This window comes from Cavia porcellus, unplaced genomic scaffold, assembly GCF_034190915.1.
Source record: "Cavia porcellus strain 051 isolate PalLab524CR breed Dunkin Hartley unplaced genomic scaffold, mCavPor4.1 scaffold_2, whole genome shotgun sequence".
Taxonomy (NCBI): Eukaryota; Metazoa; Chordata; class Mammalia; order Rodentia; family Caviidae; genus Cavia; species Cavia porcellus.
Genome location: NW_026947485.1, coordinates 64,054,927 through 64,072,054, shown reverse-complemented (window position 1 = coordinate 64,072,054; position 17,128 = coordinate 64,054,927). Strand labels below are relative to the sequence as shown.

At 36.4% G+C, this 17,128-nt stretch overlaps 1 protein-coding gene across 5 annotated transcripts in view; it reads left to right on the top strand.

Annotated features, from left to right (window-relative positions):
- The window catches only part of Vps50 (VPS50 subunit of EARP/GARPII complex), a 106,465-nt gene that overhangs the window by 86,252 nt on the left and 3,085 nt on the right, over nucleotides 1-17,128 (top strand). For 2 of the 5 annotated variants that reach the window (XM_063242698.1, XM_063242696.1), the window contains exons 23-27: nucleotides 5,976-6,124; nucleotides 7,083-7,179; nucleotides 8,155-8,313; nucleotides 14,920-15,041; nucleotides 16,697-16,886. In XM_063242698.1, coding sequence (XP_063098768.1) covers nucleotides 5,976-6,124; nucleotides 7,083-7,179; nucleotides 8,155-8,313; nucleotides 14,920-15,041; nucleotides 16,697-16,886 — 717 coding nt within the window. Of the gene's footprint in view, nucleotides 1-5,975; nucleotides 6,125-7,082; nucleotides 7,180-8,154; nucleotides 8,314-14,919; nucleotides 15,042-15,811; nucleotides 15,982-16,696; nucleotides 16,896-17,128 lie in introns of those variants that run through there. The other 3 variants (XM_063242697.1, XM_063242691.1, XR_010045361.1) reach the window with 2 other exon arrangements.

Here is a 17,128-nt window from a genome sequence, read left to right as displayed (position 1 = left end):
TGAAAAGGCTCCAGGATATCAAGGACCACAGAGCCAGGAGGGCTGGGTGCCTTAGATAAGCTGGGTGGAGTACAATTGCAGAAGGCAGATAATGCAGCCTCACCCTGGGCGAGCCTCTCTGCGACCTGGGATCTACATGAGGTTGTATCAGCAGCTCAGAGATTAAAATCCAATATGAAAAAGCAGTTACAGGAACCTTTTTTGGACCAAAAACTTCATAATAGTCTTTAAGAGCATCTCCTACTCTATTCCACCTGTTTAAATTAATGGTACCCTCTAGGGGGAACCATGGACACACTGAATGCATAAACTGAAACTACTTTATCAAATCTTTGTCTCATTACCTTAATCTCTCTAGTCTTGAGTGCCTCCCTGAGGCCAGTCACGAACAATTCGTGCTGAGTGCTTGCCCATGCTAATGCTGTTCACCTACCGTGATTCAGGCGAGACTTAAGGTGGCCGTCTGCACGGATCACAGGAACAAAGTCCTTGAATCAGTCACGCTGGCCAGCGCTTTACTCCTGTGAACGGTCCCGCGTCGTTATCCCTCGTGCCAGGTGAGGTCCCTTCGTGGTCGCCACTTGATCCGCCGCACGTTGGGCGCCACTTGATCCGGCCTGCGGACCAATCTATGGGTCTCAACCTGGAGAGGGGATCGGGGATGGGGGCAGGGCAAGAGAAAAGAGAGATGGAGACAGGATGAGATTCCAATCGAGTCTCGTTTATTTTCAAAATGGCTACAACTTACATAGGGTAGGGGCGGGCCATAGGCAGGAAGAGGGCACAGAGTGTTATCTGATAGGTCACCATCACATCCGGATATATGACGTAAGCAGGAGGGGATTGTGGGTAATGTAGGTGGACATGAGGATCATGGGAAATGTAGGCTGACACACAAAATGCCCTCAGGCAGGAGGGGCAGGGCAGCAGCAGCTATTCAAAGCCGCTCCCTACACTCTTTATTTTAGAGCATTTATTTCCCTAAATGTAAACACAAACTGTTAGATTCAAGCCAATGATTGCCATAATTTTTATGCCTCAAATGCCGGTGTTCACTGGGAACAAAAGAAAGCATTTTAATGAAAACCTTTCAATTTAGGGCAGCAAGTCTGTCAATCTCTGAATATTTCTTGTGAAAGCCCTATTAAGTAAAGGGGAACTCAATGCCTTGTGTTAAAGGAACTAAGAAGGTAGTTGGGTAAGTGCTTCTGGTTCCTCCTGTCACCAGGAGGGGAACTGCATTTCTCTTAGATAACCGATACCCTTTTGTGATCTACCATTACCTTCCAGCACCACCTACTTGCTTACTTTTTCCCAAACTCATTACACATTACACATCAATTCAGAGAAACTTTCAGTTCTATAAATAATGTTGTATGCATTGTGGTATGTAATCATAAAAGAATGAAATTAAAAGTAACTTACTGTGTGTAGTCTTGATGATCTTTGAGATATTTTGAGTTTGAGTATTGTCAAGAAACTCATGCCAGATTTAATTTAATTATAAAATATTTTTAAAATGAGAAACATTTGTTAGAAGGAAATTTTGTCATACTATTGGAGTGTAATACTACAGATTTTAACCAAAGTTGTAGAAGAAAGCTCATTTCTCCACAGCCTTCATCCATGTCTAGTAAGTGTCAGCTGCTGCTTCAATCTCTTCAGTTTTGTAGAGCTCATAAGCATCCATGCTGCCTTATAGTCTGCCTGGTGGAAGGTGTTTGTTACGATGTGGCAAAAGTTGTCTCTAAAATATTTTGTTATTGCAATGCCTCCTCCTTTGGAACCATTTCGGCTAGCGTAGTTATCTTTCCCAAGTGAGTTTTGTCTTCCTCTAATTTTTTTAATTGGTTTTTCATGTTTTAAGATTTTAACTCTCTTCACCATTCTTTGATTTGTTCTGACATAGCTATTTACAATTCTGAACTAACAAAAAAATACCAAGTAATTTAAAAGGTTCCAGCAACAGAGAGAAGGGAAGGAGCCAAGTGATGGAGGTACAATATAAAGTACAGGATAGAGGAATGTTTATTATCAGTTTGTTCAGCCATGAGTACTGTGTGTGCTTAATTTCCTTTTGCTAGAATGATGGTCCCTCTAGTGAAGGAGGCAGATAAGGAATAAAAGAAAATCTAATGTCAACTTGTGTTGAGAAGTAGGTGCGAAGCATAGAAAAGAAAGAGAGAAAGTGCAGTTTTATGTGGATAATTAGGGCAAAGCCTAAGAGTAGGTAACGTCAAGGCAGATCCCTGAAGCACATGGGGAAGTGAGCCACCTGGATAAGAATTTATTAGGTTAACAAGCATTTATTCAGTCCCTGTCAATGGAAGACTTTCTGTATGGTGGCAGACACTATTCTAGGAGTTAAAGACATAGTTTTGTGATGAGAGAAACCAGGAAAACTCCCTACCCATGTGGGGCTTATTTTACTTTAAGGAGACCATACCTGGGCACAAAGTGTATTAGGTTGAGAAAATAGGAAATGCACAGAGCTTGAGAAAGGAGCATGCTTTCCTATCATAGTAACAGATAATAGGTAATGCAATTGGAAGGAGGTAATTAGATGAAGGCAGAGAGATTGCCAGGGCTTATATCGTGTAGTGTCATACTGCATTATTTTTCCAATAGGCAGGTACCTATTGGAGAGCTTCCTGTTAAAGAGTTGATATAATCTGCATAATTATTTTAGAAAAATTTATTTTGGCTACTGTTGGTAGCAGTGTAGGAGAAACATGAGATAGCTTGCATTGACGCGTCAGTGAATAAAATGTTGCAAGATGTGGTACAATTCTGAATCTTTTGAAGTTTTGTCAAGGGACTGGAAATAGGGTATGTAGGACTGAAAGAAGTCAAGGATGACAGTTACCTTATTGAGAGAGAATGGGAGAAGCATTGATGGAGATCGGTAAGGCCTTTGGGATGGACCCATTTTAAGAGGACTTCAGAGTTCATTGTTGGATACTAAGTGCGGTGAAGGTAAGGGAGAAGTTGGAGCCAGATTTAGAAGTTTTGCATTTATTAACACACAAGAGGCTTAAAACTGGACTAGATGAAATATCTGGGGAATAGAATGTAAATATAGAGAAGTCTGTGGACTTAACTTGAGGGTACCAGAGTTTAAAGTTCAAAGAGAAAGACAAGGGACCAACAGAAAGAAAGACTAAGCAGAATGTGAAGTTATTGGATCTATAAACAGAAAGTTTTCCAAGATCAGCTGTGTAGGGTCCCACAGGATGAATATTTAGGGTTTACTATTGGATTTGTCTATATGGAGGTCATCAGGGACCTCCATAACTATTTCCCTGGAGTGCAACAGACAGATGGTGGATTGGAGTGGTTTGAAAGAGCCTAAGAGGAAAGGATGTAAGGTATAGATTATTATTATCACTGTCATCATTGTGTTCATTAATTGAAGACACTCACTTTTTCCATTGTGTGTTTTTGACCTGTCTAAAATTAGTTCTGTATGTGGAATTATATCAGTGTTCTCTATTCCATTCCACTTACCTAATTGTCTATTCTTTTGCCAGTACTGTGCTGTTTGGTTGCTATAGTACATGGTTTATTTTGAAGTAAGGTTATGTGACGCCTCCAGTTTTGGGTTTTTTTTTTTTTTTTTTTTTTTTGTGTGTGTGTGTGTGTGTGTACCTATGGGATATAACAAAAGCAGTTGTATGAAGTAATAAAAACTATTTAGGCATTGTTTTATTAATTTATTCATTACTATCCATTGTATAAATATTATTTAATTAGAATGTCCACTGCAGATTGCTAAAGGACCAGGTCTCAGGGTTAAGTAGTGATACCAGGAAGGAACAAATAAGAAAAATATCTATGTAGGCAGCGTTTCGGGTGTGGGAATGAGGAAAAGAGAGAGTCATGAGTGATTTCAAGGTGTCTCACTCGAATAGACATTAAATAACCATCAGAATTAAATAGCAGCATGGGCAGCCAGTGGGTAACACACAGTTTTTAAGTTTGTGAACTTTCTTTCTTTTTTTTTTTTTTTTTGGATATAGTTATTTCCTTTTAGTACAGGGAAATATGTAATGGAGAGGCAGCATTGCTTAACTTGTACAGGTCTCTGGTTCTGATTCTCCCTAGAAAATGAAGTTAGTTCAAAAACAACTTTTAAATATTGGTGAAGTAATGAAAACTGGAGAGAATCAGTATATTTAGCAGATCAGAAATGAAAAGAATAATTGAGGAATAAAGCCATTTTTATTTTGAAAGATTTTGTCATTTGTATTTCTATTTTGCTAAACTTGTAAAAATAAAGTGTACTTGCAGAGTCTCATGTGTTTGGTGATTCTTATTCATCTGAAAAAATGTTGGAGACTTGTGATTATAGAATTGCTTCAACATAGACTGGCATTTTTGCATACTTTTAGGTTTATTTACATCTGATTTTTATGTGATTTCCTTTGAGAGTCATTTAAAGCACTTATATTTGCATTTAAATGTGTAATTGTGCTATCTGTTCATTCATATGTTCTTTGAAAATCCATAATAGAGATAACCCTTTAATGTTTTCCATTTTGAAAGTAGTCTATAAACACAAAGGGTTGTATTAGATAATGTCTAACATCTCTTCTACCTTTACCATTCCATAATTCAATCAAAATCTTAAAACTTTCCTAAAAGATTGAGTAGTAGACCATATATAGCTCAACTGCTATGAATTATTTTATTTATTCTTTGAATTTTTTCTTCTTGTAAACCTCTCTTCTGGATTTTTTTCTCAAAATGTAATGCATGGAGTTTATTGCCATGTCACACTGCAAAAAGTATTGTATTTCAACTAAGATTATAATTTCCATCTTTAATCCAAGCTGTTAGTAAAAATAAATATGACTAGAAAAGTTTTCCATAGTAAAGTTACTTTGAGATTATAATGCCTTTTGTGTTATTAGGAAACATCTAGTTAGAACCAGGTTTCCATGGAATTTTCTTTTTACTCTGCATTGAATGTAGCAACTGTTTAGGTAAGTGATGTGATGGCAGTCCTCATAAACAACATTCTTTCATGTTTGCTGCTCAAAAGGAAACTGTTCATCTGAATGTATCCCTACTAAAATATGTGGAGTGATTGGAACTTGGGTTGACATTCTTCTAGTTCTTTGTTGGCTACTGCAGGTAGCCAGTCCAGCACCTCTTTGTCTAAGATCTTGAGACACTCCCACCTGGCCCAGCATGAGGGTATGTTTCTGTGAATTCTAAGAACGTGCATGACTCATATCCTGGAAACTCCTTGCCTGGCATCAGAATATCTGGGAAGATAGTGATGAGAAGATTGCTAGTGAGTTATAACTTCTATTCACACTGACCGTCTTCCTTCTCATCAAAAATGTCTCCAGTCATATACAGGGCAGTTGTTTCTGTTTCATTTTATAACTACGTTGTAGTTCTGCCTTCTTGAGATTATATCAGAATTACCTTAAGATTTAAGTGTGAAATGGTTGATCAAACCATACTTTACAGGCTTTTTTTTTTGTTTTTGGTACTGGGAATTGAACTCACTACTGCGCACTTGGAAGGCAGGTGCTTATGCCGCTGAGCTAAGTCCCCTGCCCCATACTTTACAATTTTAGCAGTCTAGTTCTCAAGAGGCAGTCTCATTTCCCTCATTGGCAAGTTCTTGAAGGATCTCACTGTTGTCTCTGAGAATTATCTGTTAATTCATAAAAATTTCTTGTGTTGTCCAATGTTAAGTCTTGCACTGATGTCACATGTGATGGTATATGATATTTAGAGGTATTTCCACTTAGTATAAAAAGGAAAGTTCAAATAGTTACAAAATATAAAATCAGGGGGAAAAACCTGAAACTGAATGCAATTGATGTATGCCTACGATTATTTTAATAATAGTTCTAGTTTTACCAAAACTTTTATTGCTACTATTATGACGGTGTTTACTATTTATTACTGTCATTACTATGGTCTATTGATGTTATACTTGTATATTGTGTTTTCAGGAAGTTTCAGCTGATCCTCCTGCCACACTCACAGCAGCAGAAGAAAGAAAGGAAAAGGTCCCCAGCCCTCACCTTAGCCATCTGGTGGTTTTGACATCCGGGGATACTTTGTATGGGTTGGCAGAAAGAGTGATAGCCACTGAATCCTTGTAAGTTATTAGAAACAGTTGCTTTGCCCTTAACTATTTATGAAAGGTTCTATAGGCAAGCATTGTATAATTAGACTTCTACAATTACCTCCTCTGTCATGTATTTCTGAGAAGTATATGCTAACATGGATTACCAATTGATTTTTAAAATTGCAGTTAGCTTTCAGTTAGATAAATGAAGCAAATCTAAGTTTTGATCTTTAGTAACATGATCCTTCCTATAGTTAAAACTTTAAGCAGTCTCATATTGTACTTTACATTTCCCCTTTTAATGACTGAAGATTCTAGAGAAACTGTAGTTAGTGTTAAGTGTAACTCATCCTCTACAAATCCCCAAATTTGTTAATTCACTTAAAGTATGTAACTTCTTCCATAAAATGGCCAATATAATTTAAAAATTTTGGCATACATAAGAAAAAAAAGAGATGAGCAGCACTGGATCCCAGTTTATCTGCAGGTTGTGGTCCAAGTTCATTCACCAAGCAGGTAGCTGCCTGCCCTGGAGTTCACCCCTGTGCATGGGTACATGGGCGAGCACATTTTTCTGAATGTTATGAATGTTTGGTTAACTTCCCAAAGGTTTACATGTTGAATCGGAACTCAAAAGTTGTTGTATATGATGGGAAGGGATCTTTAAAACATCCTTCAAAACTAGTATATTCTGTTTTCAATCTTTTATGATATCTGTGCTTGTATCTTACCTGTAAAAGAATGAAATTCTATACATTGTGGTGACCTAATTATCTCCTTTGAAGTCACTCTTCTTTTACAGCAACTTCCATTCATTAATTGTTGTATAGACTACCAATCAATGTGTCAAGGTCAAACTATCCTAACTTGGAAAATAATTTTAATTTTTATCGTTTTGCTTAGAGATCTTAAAAGATTAATTATATAAAAACCTAATTGGCTCCATATCCTATAATTTGTTTACTGGATGATTATTTTCTTCCTTTAGGGTGTTCTTGGCTGAACAGTTTGAGTTTCTTCAGCCACATCTGGATGCTGTGATGCCCGCAGTCAAGAAGCCTTTTCTGCAGCAGTTCTATTCTCAGGTCAGAGTTGCTCTTGTATTATGTTATTTCAAAGGGGAGTAAGATGGGACTGTCACCAATTATTTAAGTTTTTGTTTTATTTTTCTACTAAACTTGAGTCTCCAAACCCTAGGAGAGGTGGGTAGAATTTCATCTACTACCTCATGTAACCTTTAGTTTAGTGAGTCAGTTAAGACCATGTCTATAGAAAGGTATAGTGAGAGCTATGATGAGGAGAAAGAACAGTGACAGCACATTTAACCCCTACTGGAGGAGGGGAGAACTGTGGCAGGGAGAAGGCTGTCTAGTAAGGCTGTCTGGAAGAACTGTTGTCTACCCTGTACCAGCTAGGTAGCAAGACACTACCTGAACTAAGGCAGTGGTGTGTGTCAGTAGCCGAAGGTGAAGGAGAGGCTGGTGTGCATTAGCACCTGGGGAAAACTCAACTTCAGAGGGCTGATGATGAGAAAGATGGTTGTGGTGATCAGTAGGAGCCCAGCTTACCCAGTGCTGTCACCCAAAAGTTGAGCTTTGTCCGGAACACACAGGGCAATGCCGGAAAAGTTTGGGATAGTTGAGCAGCATTGCCACATGTGTGTTTTTAAAGGAGTTCTTTGGGGACAGGCTGAAGAGTGGAACTTCACGGCAAGTGTAGGGACCAATTTGAAGCTGATACATACTGTAGATGGCAGACCTTGGATTTCTGAGGTAAATCAGGGCGTGGATACACAGAGAAGTAGAATTTGAGCATTAATTGCTAGTCTTCATGAAAATCTTGAGCTTTTCTAAATTTTGATGTAAATGACCTTGAGTTTATTGAATGTTTCAAAATTGTGTTTTGAATAAGGCCTTTGGCTTCACATTAAAATTTTTTCATAATTTCAGTCTCCAAGTGTTTTTCTTATTTTCAGATATGATAAGAACAAGGAAGTATTCTTAACAAATTTGATACTTTTTGGAAAGTGATTATTTTTATTTCTGTGAAATTTATTTCAGACAGTTTCAACTGCTAGTGAACTACGGAAACCGATTTACTGGATTGTAGCTGGTAAAGCCATTGATTATGAACAGATGCTGCTCCTAATGGCTAACGTGAAATGGGATGTAAAGGAGATTATGTCACAGCACAACATATATGTAGATGCATTGTTAAAGGCAAGTACTCTAGGACATCTTTACTAAAGATAATTTTACAAAAAATGTTCTTTTATAGCAGTGACTCTAAATGTAGTGAGATTATAATTACTGCCTCATTTCCATTGTGGTATTTAAGCCTCTGAATTAGCCTAGGCTTACTTTCTGAGTTTTGTGTTCTTATTTAGATTGAAGAATAATTCAAAGGTATTTTGTTTTGGCTCGTAGATTTCTCATGTTGAGTTAGTGTTTGATTATTGCATGTCATGGCGGACTTTCATACTATATAATACCAATAGCCATGATTCTAATGTTAAGAAGATACATCTATTTAATTAGAAGTTATTTCTGTAGGTTAGTTTGCATATTCATTAGCAAGAAAGTATGCCCTTAATCATTCTCGGTTGTTTTTCTAGGAGACACATTATTTTTGCAGTGTGTCATGCAAATGGTTCTTGCATTCAGTGACCCTGCCTTTGTAAGTTTCCTGCAAAGAACTGTACTTTATTTTTTCCCTATGCATAAGTAGATATTTATAGCTCATCTGGCATTGTTATACAGTGGCAGAGGTGCTGGCAATGTAATTGTGAATTAAAGCACCTACCTGCCTCTAGGAATTTATATGCCAGTGGAAAGATAGGAATAAACGGATAAATGGAGATATGATTTCAGGTGATGCATAATGCTGTGAAAAAAATAAACCAGCTAAAGAGAGATGAGGAATGACAGGATTTGGGTGAAAGGGAGATACCTTTTATTGGCACTGGTCACAGAGGGACTCAGATAAAAGGAGTAGAAAGGTAGCCTAAGGGGAGTAAGGAAATGAGATCTGGATATATGAAGTGAGGAAAGAACATAGGAGAAGATGCAAGCATCTTTCAGAAAAATTGTTTTTCATTTTTGTCAATGAAAAGAAATTGGCCTCTCTTAAGGTCCTAACTTTTGTCTCAATTATACAATCATTCTAAATTTCTTAGCTCAGGGTGATAAATGCATAGTAACCTGGGTTACCTGAGAACTGATGAAGTCATAGGTGAAACAGCAGTGTAGTCCGTCTGTTGTCCCCACTAACGGCGATTTAAGGCACCCTTCTGAGGCATGGTGAGGCTGTCCCCAGACTCAAGGGACTTGGTAAGCAAAGCCTAGGAGTTCCCATGGTGACCGAGGGAGCACTTGATGAGGGTACTCTTTATTGGCTATCTTACATCATTAGCTTTAGTCGAGATAACTGAAGGAAAACTTTGGTTTCCAGAGCACCTAAGAGACTTTGTATTGCAGATTTTAATTTACAATATAAGCGAGCCATTTAACTTACAAATAATGCCACCCCACTTCTAGTAACAATTTAGTTTGTGAAAAACTGATTCTTATTTTTTTATTACATGCTATCTCAATCCAGTCAAGCTGCTGTAACAAAATACAATAGATTGGTTAATTTATACACAGCAAATTGTTATTTCTTACAACTCTGGAAACTAGACAGTTCCAGATCAAAGCTCAGATCAATTTGTTGTCTGGTGAGAGTCCAGTTTCTCATAGTTGCCTCCGTCTCGTGTCCTCGCACAAGGAAAGGGACACAGTAGCTCTCTGAGTCTAAAATAAAAGCACTGATCTAGTTTTTGAGGACTCTGCTCTTATGATGTAATTACCTTTCAAATGGCTCCTCTCCTGTACTTTCAGCCGGGGTCAGGAGCGCAGCTTGTGAATGGGGGAGGGGCACCATAGTATTCAGCCCATGGCAGATGCCAACTGCAGTACTCACAGGGACTTAAGAAGGAACTCTGTACACAGCAGTGTACATAGAGAAGACGGCTACCTGCTCCAGTTATTTTTAATTCCAAGAAAAATGATTTTTATAAGGGAGAACTAATGCCAGTGTTACTCTGCTTATCAACCTGAACCCAGTATTTAGCTTAAGCCTTTCTTTAACCCTAAAGGTTAATGATGTGTAATAACTTCTGTTTTTTACTATTAATTATCTAAGTTTAAATGAAGTAGAAGCAGCCTTCTTTTATTGCACCAAAAAATATGTAAAATGAAATGATTTTATTATTCGTGTTGCAATCAGCCTTGTTGAATATCGAATTTAGCAGTGAGAATGTCATTTTGTATGGTAAGCGTATAGCTTTGTCTTTAAAATACTAATGAAAACCATTCAACTATGACTCTTGAAATCCAAAGCAGTTTACTATAACAAATGCATAAATAAATGCCATAGCAAATGCTACTGCTCTGCTACGTCCCAAGAAATGAGACAACCAGTGAGGAACAATTTATTTAATTTTGATTTTCAAGGATAACTTAGTATTTGATGATTCAGTTCCCTAAAAGTAAAGCAAAAGTGATAAAAATAAGTCAGCAAAAGAAATTGTGATTTCAGAAGTAGCAAAAGACCACAGGATAACACAATTATCATGGTGTGCTAGCTTGACTGGGCATGAGAGACCAGCTAATTTTTTTTCCTGTGTCTTATTTTCTATTTGAACATATGTCCACGCCAGCTTGTTAAATATTATGTTGTCTCTCTTTTCAGGAAACCAAATCAAAACATCATTTTATACCACTATAAGTTTATTTATTATATACTGTCAAGGAAATGTCAGTGGAATTTGTTTGTAAATGAGCATATTTGGATGATATCATTGATTGAAAAATACACTATCTTCTGCTTTTACATAATTGCTTAGGTTGTCTAAATTAGTTAATTTTTCAATATTTAGTATAATCATTTAAAAACTTAGCACAATAAAGTTTAGTTTTTCTGTACATATTAGAAAACATTGCTTTTACTTTGTATTAAAAATATGCAGATATGACATGACTTTTAAATCATTCGGTATGTACCAAGAATGTTTAGCAACAAATTATTTTCCAAGAATGTTTAGCAACAAATAATTTATCAGATTTCTCTCTAACAAGAATAGCCACAAATTATAAATAGTTAACTTTGAATTGAAAGCTTATTGCAATATTTTTTTTAAATTTTATTTAAGGAGAAAAAGAAAAAAAAAAGGTTACAAGTTATACAGAATTTCAAAAAAATAAACAGTAGGAAATCACTAGTTAATAGATTACGTATTGTCATCTTAGAAATAGTTGTTCAAGTTACAAAATTAAAGCATATAAAGTGGACATTCAAGCAGTGAGACTGCAAATAGTTTTCTGTTCAATGATCCAACAAAACTCAGTAATATGGTTATCTATCTTATATACTTACCTATACATGCAGTTATATCCTTTAGAGCAATTTCTTTTCCTCTCTTTTTTAAAATGACAGTTACACATTTTGGGTTTTATTACTCCCACAGTTCTTAGTTCTTATTACTGTTTTTTTGAAGAAAATAAAACAAAATGTGACATAACAAAATAAGAGTCAGTCAAATCAAAAGGATGGACGTAGTACATAATGTAAAAACAGAACACAAGATGATAACAATGGTTACCATAATGCCTCTTTGTATCTTAAAAAGAATTGCCTATATCATCAGTTATAATAAAATTGAACAAAACAGTAAAAAACAAAACCAATAAAACCAAAACATAGGAGACATTACAGGACTTCAATAGAAGATAATAGTCAAACCGGAATGGGCATCATAGTGAATCTTATTGTCTTCACAGTTGTTGCCTATACTCTCAAACTTGGTACTATCAAGCAAGACATAATAGAGGAAAATCAGTCAAAACAAGAAGGTGAGAGCAATACAGGGTTTCAAATCAAGTTAAAAGGAAATCAAAGTGGGTTACTATAATATATCCTGCTATGTTTTATTTTTTCCCTTAGTTAAAAAGTTAAAAATAAAAAAAATAAATAATAAAAAAAGGAGCTTGAGATAAAAGAGGACATAACAACAAAACAGCACAGGTCAGAACATAACCATTCAAACAAAATAGTGTTTCACCACAAGATATCCTGACATAAAAGTAGTTATCATAGTGTCTCTTTCCTTGAAATCTTTGAGTATAACTTCGTATACTGTAGCATCAAACCTATCAAGTTAGTGTAAAACCATTCAAGAGAATGACAGTATTAGAGGGTATTTAGAACCAAAAAACAGAAAATGAACAATGGTTTCTGTATTATCTCCTTGTCTATAAAAGTTTTTGTTTATATTATCACATAGAATAAAATCCAATAAGATACAACATGTTAAGACTGATGGAGACAGAAGAACAAAAGCTTCAAAACAAGATGATATTAAATCAACACTAGCTATTATGATGTCTTGTTTTCTCCAAAATAGCTGTTCCTACCATCCAACCTTCTCTGCCTCATTTCTGTTGAGCTCTTTTTCTGTCATTAGTTGTCAGTATGTCTTCATTTCACTTGCTGCTCCATTCATTGTGGCCTCTCTGCCACTGTTTCTGGAATCTTGGTTTTTCTCTTTTAGAATGTCCTGCAGTATTCTCTGTAGAGTTGAATTGGTGGTTGCAAATTCCCCTAGCTCCTCTTTATCCTGGAAGCACCTTGTTTTTCCATCAATTTCTAGGGACAGTTGTGCAGGATATATCAATCTTAGCTGGAAGTTATTGTCTTTCAAAGCTTGAATTATTTCACCCATGCTCTTTTGATGGTTTGTGCCGAGAAGTCTGCTGTAATTCTGATGAGTGTTCCCTTGTAAGTGACCTGTTTATTGTCTCTGATGGCTTTTAGTATTTTGTTCTTATATTGTATTTCTGGAATTTTGATTATTATATGCCTGGGTATAGTTCTGTTTGGGTTGTAGGTGGCTGGGGTCCTGTATGCCTCGTAGATCTAAGTATTTTTACCTTTTCCCATATTAGGGAAGTTCTCCTTTATTATTTCTGTGAATAGCCTTTGCAGTTCATTTGTTTGTACCCCTGCTTCTTCTTTTACATTCTTAATTCTTAGGTTATAGATCCTTTTATCATCTAATATGCTTTGTATTGTTACTGCTTGTTTCACTGTTATTTTTAAGAAGTTTTTCCTTTCTTGCTCCTACATTACAAATCTGTCCCTCCAGTTCAGATAATCTATCCTTAGTTTCTTTCAAGCTGTTATGCCAGCTTTCAGTAGAGTTTTTAGTTTCTTGGTAATCTCTTTGAACCTGCTTCATGTATTCTATGTTTTCTCTATTTTCTTTATCAAACAATTCTCCCCTTTTTTTCTGTTCTTCCATTCCAACCATCTGTTTTTTCTTGGGAAGTGTTTAGCATTTCTTTAACTATTCTACTTATATCTTGCTTTACTTCGTTAAATGCTTCACTTTTGAACTTGTCTATGATGTTCTGGAGATACTACGTTATGTCTGTTGGTGCCCTGCCTGATACTGCATGTTTTCTGTCCTCATTCTTCTTTGCATTTACCTTTGCTGGATCAGTGTTCTCAGGATTGGGGACTGAGGACCCTTTCTTGTTGCTCCCTCTTCCCATACTTTTTGTTCTTTCCATACACTCATATATAGGAGGCCCAGTTTATTTCTTTGTCGGTTACAGTTTGTTTGAATCATGCTGGCTAGGTGTTCCCGCCCACTGCTGTGTACTAGGGAGACATGGACCTGGGAAACCTATGGTGGGTCCGCCCCTCCAGGTCAATCAACCTGCTGAAGGCTTCACTGCATGAGGGTGCATTGCCAGGTGCAGGGACCTGGTTTGGGCTAGCCTACTGGGTCTTAGTCTAAGGCGTCACCCATGTCAAGTGCTCCCCACCAGTTCCACTTAAGAGAGGAATATGTGACTGAAGTCACTGCAGCGTCCTGTTCCTGCTAGTCTGCCCGGTCCCAGAATGTCCTCTGTTGGAGTCTCCTAGTGTATGTAACAGTCTCCGTTCCTCTCACTCGCTGCAGGTCAATGCAGGGCTCCCCACCAGCTCTGCTCTCAATTTGGTTCACCAATTCCCGCTCTCAGAGCTTTTGCGTCTCTATTCCTGCTGTGCCGATTCAGATTCAGCAGCAGCGGCAGAAAATTCAAGCCACGGTTTTCAGAGGCATGGGTTCCAGCTTTGGCACTGAGACTTTAGCTGTTCCAGTCATAGCACCAGGATTGCATTTCCAGTTGGTTTCTCTCAGCTTAGTTCATTCCTGGGTTGGCAGGGTATATCTCCCCCTGCTTAGGACTCCCCCATCCACACCAATCCTAGAATCTGAGCTGGCTATCTCAGAGAGCCTCCATAGCTGCTGTTATCTATTTGCCATGTTCTCCGGAAGTTGAAATATTTTTTTTTAAAACTGGATTTTTGAAAGATATCTTTTTTTAAACTAAACTTAACTCTCTTAGTCCATAGTGATCAGCACATAGAAAATTTGAGATGTAGAAACATTTGGACATTGCTTAACTGGTTAATAACATGTTTCTTTTGAAATGAAAGGTAGTGTACTTTATTTTGTAACATAATCCATTTATTGTTTAAAAAAAGAACCATCACCCTAAGTTCAAATTATATTTGGCATTGATCACTCTTTGTTTCATTTGATTCTAGATCGTTCTAAATTTTTTGCCTTTCTTTTTTTCTATTCCTCTTTCCCTCTCTCTCTCTCCTTCCTTCTTTTCTTCTCACCCTTTTTTCTTTTTTTTTTGCTATTTTATTATTTTTTTTTACTATTTTTATGGAAAAGTACTGTGGCATTATAATAATACTCATGCATGCCCTAATTCTTGTCATCTTAGGAATTTGAGCAGTTTAACAGGAGGCTAAATGAAGTTTCTAAGAGAGTTCGGATACCCTTGCCTGTATCTAATATACTTTGGGAACACTGCATACGATTGGCTAATAGAACTATTGTGGAAGGGTAAGTTTTTCATGAAAGCATTATTTGCTTCTTAAATGATAAAATATAATATATGCTATCACTAATGGATGGTGAGCATAAAGATTATCAAGTTTGAAAACTGATTATTAGAATGAACCATAAAGCCCACAGTGTCTTGTCTTGCTTTATTTTCTTTTGGTGATGTATAGCTAGAATGAGTGTGGAATGCAAAATCTACTACTGATTATCTGAAAATAAACTAATAATACTATTATACTAAAATTTTTATGATGAGCCTTATTCCTCACATCTGTTGAGCCCTGTGTATCGTTTACAGAACTAAACATTATATCATCAATCAAGGATTTTGTATCATTAAATCCCACCTTAAGTCTGTTTGATAGGTATTATCTCTGCTTTATCAGTGTAGAATCCTGCACTCAGAAAATCAAGGCTTAAGAAGGTTAAGGTAACTCGTCCAAGTTCATAGTTTTTATAGTCAGAGAAGCCACATGAACTCCTGATTTTCTGATAGCAAAGTCAGTCCTCATAACCCATGTGTCACTGCTAACCATTCTCCTCATGTGGCTGTGAACTGGGTAAAATCTTTGCTCTGCTGAGAGCGTCCAGATCTGTCAGTAGTAACTCTTCTTCTTAGTCAAGAGACTCTGCTTACTCTGCTCACAACATCTAAAACAGAACTAACTTAAAACATCCCTGAAAGTTAGCTAGTCCCCAAACTACACACAGTGATCTAGAATTGCACATCAGCTGAATTTTCACACTATCATTATCTGATTTCTCTTTAGTTCTCATTTGTTATGAAAAGAACGTATTAGAAAGTGGGAAGGTTGCTGGTAATGAACTGACAACTGTCTTGGCATTCCATGTTGAAGCCAACAATGCTATAAGAAAACGGCTGTGTCAACAATCGTGACCGAAAAGTATTTTCAGTAAATTTGTTTAATAAAGTAGAAAAGTGAGTAATATGTGTTAGATTATTTTAAAAAATGCTTGGTCACTTTAAATAATATGAGTTGGTTTCCTTACAGATTTCTTTAGGGGAAATACCTTATTTTCTGAAGTTGAATATTCCACAGTCTGTATGACTTAGGAGTAATAAAATATTATACTGTTATGGTTAACATAGTTGATGTTTATTGCTAGTCTCCCTTAAAATATACAGTATTTCAGTGGGTGTCAGAATAAGTCTATAAGATTGTTTTATCATAGAAAATAGGTATTGTGTTCATGGAATTATTTCATTTGTTTTCTTTACATAGAGTAGTTGCAATATTGAATAATTTTATAAAGCTAGGGTTACTTTGGAGTATTTAGAGTTTAGTTTTATAAGTAACTTGGCAGTGAGATTAAGTGAAATATTGCTTTAACTTTCCTACAGCTAGTTACGTTAATTGGGTGCAGTCTGTACAGCAAAAAAGTTAGTCGATGTCTTTTCTTTACAAATGAGGAAACTGAAGGCAAGATAGAAAAATAACTTTTTTTTTTAAATCAAAATGACAAGGCATGAGTTTGTCTACTCCTTCTGAGTCCAGGTGCTGTTTTTCTTGAACCCTCTCTTTCTAGATAAGTGTGTCAAAATGGGTTTTAGAGAAAGGTTCACTTACTAAAGGTTTCTTTTCCTAACCCTAATCCTCCTATCATTTATGTTGTCTCGTTATTTTGTATCTTAGATATGCCAATGTCAAGAAGTGCAGCAATGAGGGTCGTGCCTTGATGCAATTGGATTTTCAACAGTTTTTAATGAAACTTGAAAAACTAACAGATATCAGACCCATTCCTGATAAGGAATTTGTGGAAACCTATATCAAAGCCTACTACCTAACCGAGAATGACATGGAACGCTGGATCAAAGAGCACAGGGTGCGAATGGTAACGCTTCATGGGGCGTTTCTTTCTTTCCTTTGTGTTCTTGTGTAATATATTATGTAATAATTACAAGAGTGAAATTTGCTTTTTAACAGTGATTACTTGGATCAGTTTACTATTTTCAAATTATGTTTACTTAGTGCCCTTTGCCTAAATAAATCCTTTTGAGCCCTTTTAAACTACCACAGTAATTATTCAGACATCTAGCCAAAGTTAGAACATGAACTGTTTTTCCT